The 12836-nt window shown below is 42.0% G+C and overlaps 1 protein-coding gene across 9 annotated transcripts in view; it reads right to left on the bottom strand.

Moving 5' to 3' along the window:
* Nucleotides 1–12836, bottom strand: part of ODAD1 (outer dynein arm docking complex subunit 1) — a 134079-nt gene that overhangs the window by 44334 nt on the left and 76909 nt on the right. For all 9 annotated transcript variants that reach the window (XM_056542313.1, XM_056542318.1, XM_056542314.1 and 6 more), the window contains 2 exons: nucleotides 4861–4943; nucleotides 2214–2382 (listed from right to left, as the gene is read on the bottom strand). In XM_056542313.1, coding sequence (XP_056398288.1) covers nucleotides 2214–2382; nucleotides 4861–4943 — 252 coding nt within the window. The remainder of the gene's footprint in view (nucleotides 1–2213; nucleotides 2383–4860; nucleotides 4944–12836) is intronic.

Below are 12836 nucleotides of genomic sequence, written 5' to 3' on the forward strand. Positions count from 1 at the left end.
TTAGTTTCACAATGTTTTTATTAAATTTTATAAACATAAGAAATGTAACATATAACATAATATGACATCAGATGTGTCAGAGTTTACATATGAACATGCATAATAACCTTCGGTCTTTAGCCGCCTTTTGAATATTCATATAGGCATAAATCTAAGCCAATCATATAAAATCCTATCAAATTAGATTTGAGCTCAGATAAGCATTTGGGAAAGGAAAGAGAGGGACTGCAGAATGAACAGTCAGGGAGAGGTCTTTGAGATTTAGCGCAGAACGGAATCGAGCAGCGTGCAGTGTATTGTAATGCATGCAATCTGCAGAAAACAAACAGTATGAAATTGTTAAATTACATTAAATGTATTTCATGTAATAAAGAATAACCAAAGGTAAAAAAATAAATGTTAATAGCTATTAACAAGGTTAAGATGATCACTCTAGTGCTATTACCATACAAAACTACTTTGCTTGTCTCTTATAGACCCCTGTGAGTATGATATTTAGAGCTACAATGTTGGAATTATAATGCCTGTTCAGATTAGGATCAGTCACATGCAGGTGGATATGAACGTCATACTATGAACACCCACAAGGCTTGCCTTTTTGGATATGCTCTTTTGCCTAGACATCACTGTTCACTCAGATCTTATGCTGGCCTTGTTTTTCCTGCTTTCAAGACATCAGCTTCAAGAATTGACAGCTCAATTCCTTCCCATTCCAGAGCTCCCGGTCTAGCAAAGTACTTACTGAGAGTAAGTTGGTGTTGGTAAATTGGCATAAAGCAGTGTGCATTGTTATTCTTGTACAAATGGTTATGCAACCTATGTTGAACCACCCGCAAAGTGGGAGCAATGGGCAGTGCACAATACCCCCAAGATGTCACATCACCGCCATTTGTCTGCTGGTCTATGGCAAAGATTGATCAAAACCTGTGCATAGCAACCAAATAAGATAAAGGAAACATTCTGATTGGTTACTATAGGCAACTGGTCAACTTTTCCTCTGCAAAGGTTGTGATAAATCTCCTCCTATATCGCTAAATCTTTAGTTCACTGCTTAGATCTTTTATACTGTGTGTAGCCTCCTAAATAATAGAAAAGAGGGATAAATACATCTCTGTTTTAAATTCTATATTGACCATAAGGAGTGCAAGTGGATGCTGTGTTATAAGGTAATTTTCACATAGATACTCTTAGGATAACACCTGTTTTCATTCTGAAAATGCTTTGTCCTCTCTTTTTTTTACTTCAATCTTCTATTATACTGATACAGTGGTCCGTCAACATACGATGGTAATCCGTTCCAAACGGACCATCGTTTGTTGAAACCATTGCATGTTGAGGGATCCGTGCAATGTAAAGTATAGGACAGTGGTCTACAACCTGCGGACCTCCAGATGTTGCAAAACTACAACACCCAACATGCCCGGACAGCCAACGGCTGTCCGGGCATGCAGGGTGTTGTAGTTTTGCAACATCTGGAGGTCCGCAGGTTGTAGACCACTGTTAGAGGAAGTTGTACTCACCTGTCCCCGCCGCTCCGGACCGTCACCGCTCGTCACCGCTGCCCAGGATGTCGCTGTCCATCGCTGTCGCAGCGTCCCCGGGGTGTCCCCGACGCTCCGGCAAGGCCTCTGCTTCCCCGGCATCCGCGCTCTCCGTCGCCTCCATCACGTCGCTACGCACGCCGCTCCTATTGGATGACAGGACGGCGTGCGCAGCGACGTGATGACGTCGATGGAGAGCGCCGACGATGCAGAGGATCCCGAAGAGGACGCGCCAGAGCCCCGAGGACAGGTAAGTGATCGTCAGCGGAGCTCACGGGGCACCGTAAACGGCTATCCGGTGGTGGCTGAAGCAGTCTGCGCTGCCGGATAGCCATTTAAGCGATGGCCCCGACATTAAAAAGTATCGTATGTTGATGCTGCCTTCAACATGCGATGGCCTCTGAGAGGCCATCGCATGTAGAAATTATCCTATGTCGGGGCCATCGTAGGTCGAGGGGTCACTGTATTTTTAATATCAGATTTTTTCTCTTGACTGTATATTTTTCTCTTCACAGGGCTAACACACTAAACAACTTTTTATCACGGGATTTGTATTTTTAATTTATTATGCTTTTTACTAATATGTACAGTATAACTACAACAGCTCTAAACCTAGTTCATGTATATTTCATAACCTAAAACTATAGGGCCCCGCAGACACACAACATGTACCTGATTTCAGCTGATCTAAAATTTTCATGACTCCTTTCAGTTGCTGTTGGTAGCCATCTGCTTGTTTTACAGCCTCTTCTTGTTTGCCTTCAATATTCTTAAGGATTGACCGATGCTCCTGCTCAAGTCGTACTCCCTGGGCTTTGAATTCTTCAATTTCTCTTTTGATCTATAAAATACAGACGTTCTTCACATCCCTGTACATTGAAACCAAGGGTCCTGCACAAAGCTGTGTTGTGGGGTTGGCGGATGGTTCACAGACACTATCATGTTTTAGTCATGTGCTGTGACATCTTGCCTTTTATCTCAGTTTTTGTCTTACTGCATATCTACATATTCTTACATCACATACATGAATTAGAATAAAATAGAGAATATGTATTAGCTCCTCAGCTAACTTTTTCGAATGTAGAATGTCTTTAGATTAACGGGTCCATCCACACTTATGCATTTTGGATCAGCATTAATACCTTTTTTTCCATTGCTAACACATTTAAATGGTTTTGTTTATATTTCTGTAATTTCATATGCACTTTTTAATGCACATTGCATTTTCTTTAACATGCAGCATTTTTTAATGGATAGGTTCTATTAAAAAGAGCAACAGGAATTGATTTATTGTATACTAGCGGAGAACCCTGTGTTGCCCGTTTATTCCTTCCTAATCTTTGTTGGGGAAAAAAATAAATAAAAGAGGAAGCTTTCGACTTCATACCCCGTCCTCATATATTGTTGTCATATCCCAACCCCATATCCTGTCCTCATATCCTGACCTATCTCATCCTCCTATCCTGACCTCCTATCCCGTCCTCATATCCCATCCTCCTATCCCGTTCTCCTATTCCGTCCTCCTATCTGGACCTCCTATCCTGACCTCCTATCCCATCCTCCTATCCCGACATCCTATCCCGACCTCCTATCTGGACCTCCTATCCCGTCCTCATGACCCGTCCTCCTATCCCGTCTTCCTAACCCGTCATCCTATCCTGACCTCCTATCCCGACCTCCTATCTCGACCTCCTATCCTGACCTCCTATCTCGACCTCCTATTCAACCTCCTATCTCGACATCCTATCCAGACCTCCTATCCTGTCCTCATATCCCGTCCTCCTATCCCGTCCTCCTACCCGTCCTCCTATCCTGACCTCATACCCCGACCTCATATCCCGTCCTCCTATCCCGACTTCCAATCTTGACCTCCTATCCCGACCTCCCATCCCGTCCTCATATCCCAACCTAAAATATGTGTACCAGGTATTGAAATATCTCCAGCCGTACGGAAGTTATGTGGGAACATAAATTTCCCATTGATTTTTATGGGACTTTAAACAAAAACCCCGACCCTCACAAATGGGGGTAGTTAAGGGTTAAATTAACTGTCCTATATTTTAAGTGGACATATAAGTAACATGTGACCAAGTTTTATTGAACTATCTCCAGCCGTTTGGAAGTTATGCAGTAACATATATTTCCCATAGACTTGTATGGAACTTTAAACATAAACCCCACCACTGGCAAATGGGGGTGAGTAAGGGTTAAATCACCTATCCTGTGCTCGTTGTTGACATATAAGTAACATGTGGCCAAGTTTCATGTTAATATCTTTAGCCGTTTGGACGTTTTTGTGGAACATACATACATGCATACATACACACACACACACACATTGAGTTTTATATATATATATATATAGATGTTATTTCTAATAAAAAGTTGGATTATTTAAATAATTTTTTGTGTTCAGTGCTTCTAATAGGTACAATGGTTTTTGGGTATACACTGAACTACAGTTTTTGTTCAGATTGTCAGTTATCCCACATATCTCCTTCTGAATGAAGCCTTTTGACCACCGCACAAAGTGGCAGCCGACAAACCCCCCAATGTATCTCTACGGGAGAGCTGGATTGAGGAGGCGTGTCGGACGTCGCTTTGTGCGGTGGTCGAAATGCTGAATTCAGGAGGAGATCCAGGGCCCTGTACAGGTGATGGCGGGGGGGTCCCAGAGGTTAGACACCCCGCAATCTGACACTTATCATCTATCCGTCATTGATGGGCTGTTCGCATAATTTTAACCTGCTAAAAAAAAAAAACATCTCCTGTCTCCCGCACATTTCCCTGTGCATTACAGAATGTGAGGCTGACAAATACACGAGCAATCCAGCGATTATTTGTGTGGTCCTCAGTGCTCATTGGCCAAGCCATATATATATATATATATATATATATATATATATATATATATATATATATATATATAGGCTCTTTAAATTCATTTAAACCACGTATTGGCACTTCTGTTCAAATCTCTTTTTTGGCTTACTTTAGACAGACTCACTGGGGGAGATTTATCAAAACCTGTGCAGAGGAAGAGTGGTGCAGTTGCCCATATCAACCAATCAGATTGCTTCTTTCATTTTCCACAGGCCTCTAAAGAGGCCTGTGGAAAATGAAAGAAGCAATCTGATTGGTTGCTCTGGGCAACTGCACCACTCTTCCTCTGCACAGGTTTTGATAAATCTCCCCCAGTGAGTGCACCAACATTTTAGCACATTTGTGATGCACTGTATTGCAGCTTAGGCCATGCGTTGAGCCCATGCTACATCCCTTTTTAATAATAGAGTACATATAATAATAATGTATCACTCACCTCCGTGATCTGCTCAGTCAGCCTCTCAATTTCATTGTTCTGCTCATTGACATAATTGAACAAAGCGAAGTTGCGATCCTCCACTGCAATAAACCCAGAAGAGAACATTGAATTGTATGAAATCCTGGCCGGATACCTCCTCTTACAGAAGCACAATGTACAGCATTCAGCAATATCCGTACACATTAGATGAATTTACAATCGTTCTGCACAGAAACAAATTGCTTTTAAACTGAATAGAACCACCACACGACATGACAGGATGAACATTTTTTTTTTTTTTTTTTTTACTTAAATTTGTGCCTTAACCCTTTAAATGCCTGCATTCTCATTTCATACAATGTCGAACAAGTGGGAAATGTCAGTGAAACAAATCTCGGCTAGAACATTGTTTTCTTTCCTTGATCAAATTTGCAGGTCGGCAGCAATATGTGTTTGACTCCTTTGTATTCATTTGTCAGGAAATGAAATGACAGTAATTGTGTTTGACACTACGCTAATGTCTAAAGAAAAGAAATCCAGCGCTAATTGACAGCTGGCCTTACAAAGATATTGACGCTGCTGTTTTCCTCTCCGTGTAGCGATGACATGATAAGGCTTGGAGGGGTTATCTGGGAGAAGCTAACTCAAGAAGGCGATATTTCTGCAGTTTAGACAGAGAGATATTTAAAAGACATTATGGATTAATTGAATGATTAGCCCAAGTTACAGATGAGACTATGACGCTCCGTCTGAAGGTTTATTTCACTTACATGAAGTTACATACACTTTTATATTCCAGCAGTATGCGCATTTTATTATTATAAAATTCATTGGAGTCTGTATAACGCACCCACATAGAATATATACCTTACAATCTTATGGGACTGTCCAGGAGAATTACATTCTCTAACAACGTTTACAGTAAAGCCCCTTATAAAGTTATTCAATAAAGTGCAGCTCTGAAGTCCAACACACTTTCATCAGTACACATGTCAGAAAAGGGGATGCAAGGGCCTCATAAATACAGTGTTGGGCATGGAAGACTGAGCAACATTACCATGTGGATTAGTGAATCTATAGAAGCTCCATTATTATCAAATACAATGCTTACTTAATGCGAAATATGTAAAAGAGATATTCTACTTAATAACCAACTGCTCCTTTTTAGAAGGAACCTGTCACAATCAAAATGCAGTCTAATCTTCAGGCAACATATTATATAGCAGGAGGAGCTGAGCCGATTAGTATATAGTTTTGTGGAAAACAAACAGGATAACTTGTTATTTATTCATGTAAATCTCCAATCATTCTGGGCAAAGTAGTCATGTGGGCGGTTCTACTCAGTGATTGACAGTTGTGAATAATTGTGCATAGAAAGGTCAATCACTGAGATGTGGCTGCTTTCACACTATAAAATTCATCCATTTCAAAGATCCATTTGATGTTCTGTTATGAAAACCCTGAAAATCGTCCATTAAACGTCCATTAGAAAATCAAAATACGTCCGTTAGAAAATCCCATTATAGTCTATAGGATTTTTACATTATGCGTTTTAATCTGTTATTGTCCGTTATTAATAAGGGACGTTATTTTGTGACAGTAGATAGTAACGGGAGAAATAGTGCATGCCCTATTTCTTCCGTTCATTCTCCCGTCACAAAATAACGTCCGTTATTAATAACAGACTATAACGGATTAAAGCGGATAATGTAAAAATCCCATAGACTATAATGGGATTTTCTAACGGACGTATGGGATTTTCTAGCGGACGTTTAATGGACGATTTTCAGGGTTTTCATAACAGAACATCAAACGGATCTTTAAAACGGATACATTTTATAGTGTAAAAGCAGCCTTAGATTTACATAGACATTGAGTTAATGACAAGTTATCCTGGAACTTTTCCCACAAATCTATATATCATCTGCTCAGCTTGTGCTCTTATACATAACATGCTGCCGTCAGACCGGAATGCATTAACAACATGACAGGTTCCCCTTAAAGGGGTACTCCGCTGCCCTGTGTCGGAAGCTCCGCTCCCCAGCATCTGAAAGTTTATTGTTCCGGACGCTGTGTGCGGGCTTCTGTGTTCAGGGCTGCCCCTCGTGACGTCACGCCCGCCCCCTGAACGAAAGTCTATGGGAAGGGGGCATGACGGCCATTGCGCCCCCTTCCCATAGACTTTTGCTGAGGGGGCGGGAGTGACGTCACGAAGGGGGCGGGCGTGACATCACGAGGGGCGGCCCTGAACACGGAAGCCCGCACACAGCGTCCGGAACAATAAACTTCCGGATGCTGGGGAGCGGAACTTCCGACACAGGGAAGCGGAGTAACCCCTTTAAACAAGTTGTTTCATGACAGATAGCCCTTTTATATGAAGGCTGCTGTGGCCATCCAATCATTGCTGCAGGTTCAGCTCCAAATATCCCTTATAAACAAAAGGATTTTGAAGTTACTATCAGCTACTTATTTAATCTGCAGCAGGGCTCTGAAGGGAAAATGTAATATTACAGATGGCCTGTCATATGAATGACTGTCTAAGCAGCACAAACAGCCCAACTACTTGTTAGTGGCTTTGTGTTAGTAATAGCCAAATTGCATTTTATTCCATTGTGAACACAATTTTTACAAAAGCACAAATTGGACGTACTACTGTAGTATCTCCTCAGCTAAGTAACAGAAATGAACTTATCTGGCACAAGTGGGATTTAGAGGGAACTTGTTATCAATTTCCTGCTGCCCCAAACCGCTTGTAGCATGATACACTGATGGGAACCTCTGTACAACAATATAAATATACAATATAAAGTAAACCGGGTACAGCTTCAAGTGACTTTTGGTATATTTGGTATAGGGACAGATGGATCGATCAGGGCTAGGGAGAAGCTGGACAAATTTAGAATTATTGCAGTACTCTTTCAGCTGCTACAAAAGTAAATGGTTATTGTGTGGCAGTAGATTTGTTACAGTGTGTCTAATCGTATATAGGTATGAATCATGTATTATATTATATTGCATTGCTTATTATATGCATACATTGAGGTTTGACTGTATGTACAATGGTTTATATTCTCTCTACTGCTCCCTTTGGTGGATTGTATGTATATGTATGTATATGTATGTGAATGTATAAGTAAAACAAGTGCCCATTCTTCTATCAGTTTACAGTGCCCATTCTCCTCTTCTCCTATTAGGTTACAGTGCCGTCACATATAAAGCATTTTTAGCCTGATAAAAGCTGCTGGAAAGCAGTAAAAGGTATACCTGGAGAGTAATTCTGAAGAACTTTGTTACCCTGCGATTAGTTTATGGGGGTACAAATTCGTGACAGTTGCGCTTTAATCTCTTTACCACATAGGCTTCTCATAAAAGCTTTAGAAAACCTGTGGGAGAAGTACTCAAGTCCAGCCTTCTCACCCCAGAGGGCAAGAACAAAAAGTTAGACTTGGTTGTGCCAATGCAAAAGTATAAATAAAGTTAAAACTCTAGTCAGCCTAGGTTATGCATGGTGGATTTCTCACAGCATTGTGTGAAGTATTACTATACCCAGAAGCTTTTTCTAGGTCACACTGAGGGGACATCTCTAAATTTCATAATCTGCCTACAGGAGGGAGATCATCTACAAAGCCAGAAGGGATGAGGTGAACAAGGGCTCTTGGGCCTCGTGAGGGAGCTAGTGCAACAAGACTTCCATGTCACAAACCTCACTAGTCTACACCCTGCAATGGGCCGTTGTTGCACAAAACTGTAAGTAACCACAACCTTTCTAAGCTTTTTCATCATGAGGAGCCAACACATAAAGGTCATTAAATGAAGTACTATTTGGACTGTTTTCCCAAGATTAACTCTAAAATTGTTAAGAGTAGTGTATTCAGTCACATACACCCCTACACTGTACTCACCTTGTAGGGAGATCAAGACCTCCTCTGATACACAAATAAAATAGGAAAAGCTGTATTGTGAATTGCTACTACTGTGCCCTACAAAGACTGTAAGACTGTATTCGCTAGCACAGAAGTTTACTACAGTAAAGATACTGTTTTTGTTTCAAGTTCACAAGTCTGGTTTCCATTATTTGTATCACTATCACAGGCATTCTGCACCCAGGCACTATATACATAGGAGTGCCTCAAGGTCACAGACTGTTCCTAAAAGTGCTGGTCCACATTGACAACGATTGCTGTGGTCCTAAGGAAGGCCCATGAGGTCCATCCATTACCCTCCAGCTGCTGTGACAATAAAATATCTGCCCGGAGAACTACAAGTAACAGCTAGCCCCACTGCAACATCTGTAACCTTTCCCTGTAGGAACAACATTATGATTCCTCTAAAACACCAAAGCATTTCAAATTAAATCAAATTAAGTCAAGTGCATTGAAGTGAGGGTGCCCATGCCTATTTTATGCTGCTTGTGCTTTGGGAAGCATGAAACAGTTAACAGGTTTCCATTATACGCCAGTTCATCTGAAGAAGGGGCTCCCACGCCCCGAAACACGTTATGAGTGGCCAATAAAGTGTTCTTGGATTATACAGTCTTCTTCATTCTGGTGGATCGAGCCTATCCTTCGGTCTTTTTCAGACACATCCTCATCTGCATACTTCTTGGACGGAACCCATTTTGAGCCTATAACGGAAGGCGACACCACTTCTACTCATTGTTTAATGCGCTAATGTAGTTGTGTCAGTTGCACAACTTTGCCTGGTGAGCGGTTTACCATTACAATTTTTGGTCGTTTTACCTGTTATTTTTGTCTAAAAAACTTTATTTGCCCTATGAGGAGCTCTGCATTTTAGATTTTAGATTTACCCTGACAGTTAAGTAAATGTGGCTTATTTTATTATTCGAAAACATTGGGAACCATTACATTAAAAGTGTGTGTGCGGGGGGGGATACTTGAAAACACATTGAATGGCTTTTCCAACAGTGATTAATAATAAATGTAAGATTGGTGGGGAACCTAACACTGAGACCCCCTTGGATCATTAGAAGGGTATCCTTAGTCCCCTGTGCCTCCTCACAGCAGTGAGAAGAATTTTGGATGAACAGGAAGTCCACGGTTCTAGTAATCAGTGGGGATCTCAGCAATGAGGCACGTAGCAATCATACATGTACCATGATAAATGTAATTTGTGGAGAAACTCCAAATTTTGTAGCTGATTTTGACAGCCAAATTTTGTAGATGATAAAAATTTCATTTCTTTAAAAAATAAAAAATAAATTATACATTGTTCTTATGTTTTTCCAAGGTTTGACAGTCTGCATTACAGAATGTAACACTTGTATTTTTGTTGCCCAGCTTGGCCCCTGAGTATTCTATGGAGTACAAAGGAGGTCATTACTGTAGAACACTTTATTTGTAAAAGTATATTTTCCCCCAAAGTGTGATAATCTAAATCTTCTAAGACAGCTTGCTTTTTTCCTAGGCTACCTTTAAAGGAGAGAGCAAAACATTACAGTCAGCCTGGAGCATGTGAACCCAAGAAGAGGAATCTGCCACTTTAAATTATTCAGACACGTAAACATATTCTAACCTTGTATTCTGTCTACGTTTTAGCAGCTTGTAACATATTTACCAAACACGGCTTATGAAGTTACGGTATATTACTGCAAAGCTCTACAGTACAAACAATAAACTTCATCTCCGCAGGGCGCCATAGTGTATGATGGCAGAGCTGTATCATTTCTTATTACATGAATGTGACATTTATTGACTTATGGAACCCCTACCATAAGGTATGGTTATGTTTCCAAAAAGAGAGATTCATCTAAATTGGAAACTGCTTGAGCATATCATGTATATTATTTCGGACTTGTAAACAGCAACACAGTTCCCTTAAAGGGGTTGTCTGACCATTAACACTTATCCCCTAACCACAGGAAAAGAGATAGGGGTATGATAATATGGTCCAACCAGTAATAACCCCCCCCCCCCCCCTCCTCCTTACGCAATCTCAAGAATAGGATCCCTAATCCCCCATCGGAATGGAGCAGAGGACTCACAGCATGTGCACTTCCTCTTTATTCGTTGTCTACCAGAGCTGCCAGAGATAGCCAAGCTGTAGTTCTGCGTTAGTGATCGGGCAACCCCTTCAGAGAGGTAATCTCCTCTTGTAAAGTGATGGCATATCACTATCATTGAGAGGGGTAATCTCCTCTTGTAAAGTGATGGCATATCACTATCATTGAGAGGGGGTCTGCCCTTGGGCCCTCCACAATCATAAGAATAAAGGAGATCTGGCTCTAGTTTACAATTGTTTCCTTTTTAGTTTTTTTGTGTACTTTGGCACTCCTGCCCACAGAGTAATTCCAGAGACAGCATCCAGCCCTGTTCACTTAAAGGGGTGCTCCGCTGGAAAACATCTTTTTTTTTTTTATCAACTTATGCCAGAAAGTTAAACAGATTTGTAAATTACTTCTATTGAAAAATCTTAATCCTTCAATATATTTCAGCTGCTGTATGCTACACAGGAAGTTCTTTTCTTTTTGAATTTCCTTTCTGTCTGACCACAAGTTCTCTCTGCTGACACATCTGTCCATAGTCAATGGCTGATCCAACATGTCACACAGTCAGAGGCTATATGCACAGCAGAGGTGAGTTATCATGTTAGAGTCCCATCCGATATGAGGCCACCTCCGCGTGGTGGATGGGGGACACATTTTGATCAAAAAGTGCGCTAAGAGCCTCCATTTTTTGACCTAGAGTGCTGTTGCAACTTTCTTGTTTGTACATTTTGTATTTGCCACTGCAGCGAGCGCCTGTGTATTAAGTTGTTGTGCTGGCTATTTTTCCTTTTGTTTTTACTTTGTAAGTTGGGGGGTGTGGCACCCTCTTTAGCCGTGCACCCCACCCCTCTCAGACTGGAGGTGGTTTAGTCAATGGCTGATCCAACATGTCACACAGTCAGAGGCTATATGCACAGCAGAGGTGAGTTATCATGTTAGAGTCCCATCCGATATGAGGCCACCTCCGCGTGGTGGATAGGGGGAAACATTTTAATCAAAAAGTGCGCTAAGAGCCTCCATTTTTTGACCTAGAGTGCTGTTGCAGCTTTCTTGTTTGACACATCTGTTCATGTCAGGAACTGTACAGATCAAGATAGGTTTGCAATGGAGATTTGCTCCTACTCTGGACAGTTCCTAAAATGGGCAGAGGTGTCAGCAGAGAGCACTGTGATCAGACAGAAAGGATTAAAAAAGAAAAGAACTTCCTCTGTAGTATACAGCAGCAGATAAGTACTGGAAGGATTAAGATTTTTGCCACATACGTGCCACATACGTGCACTCACTGCAAAGCAGGGACAGTCGAGCCTGGAAGTCCGGTGGCTGTAACGGATGCCGGGTCTCAGCGTCAGCGCTGGTGTGTGGCGCTCGGAGACTACGCCGGCTGTTTCGCAAACTAGTGCGTGCTTCTTCGAGTCCGGGAGAAGAAGCACGCACTAGTTTGCAAAACAGCCGGCGTAGCCTCTGAGCGCCACACACCAGCGCTGACGCCGAGACCTGGCATCCCGTTACAGCCACCGGACCTCCAGGCTCGACTGTCCCTTCTTTGCGGTGAGTGCACGTATGTGCTTCTTTTTGCATTCAAATTGTATACTTTATACTGTTGTACGTGCACCCCGCAGGAGACATTGTCAGAGGTCACTGAGGACTGCTCCATACATATGTTAAGGTGATAGTGCTCCTATGAGTGCCCTCCCTCCCCTTCTTTTTTAATTTACAAATCTGTTTAACTTTCTGGCACTGGCTGATAAAAAAAAAAGTTTTTCAATGGAGTATCCCTTTAACCACTTAAGGACCAGGGCGTACCTGTACGCCCGTGAGAATTTCGTTCCCCGCCCTGAGCTGGGCGGGGACCGGGGTGACTGCTCATATCTATCTGCAAGCACCCTGTGCAAATGCCCAGCGGGGTCCTGAGATCCCCCCATGTCGGCGATCGCCACAGATCACTGGTGAATTCACACCGGTGATTTGCGGCGATTCAGCCCGCCAGGGC

The sequence above is a fragment of the Hyla sarda genome, chromosome 10 (assembly GCF_029499605.1).
Source record: "Hyla sarda isolate aHylSar1 chromosome 10, aHylSar1.hap1, whole genome shotgun sequence".
In the NCBI taxonomy this organism is placed as follows: Eukaryota; Metazoa; Chordata; class Amphibia; order Anura; family Hylidae; genus Hyla; species Hyla sarda.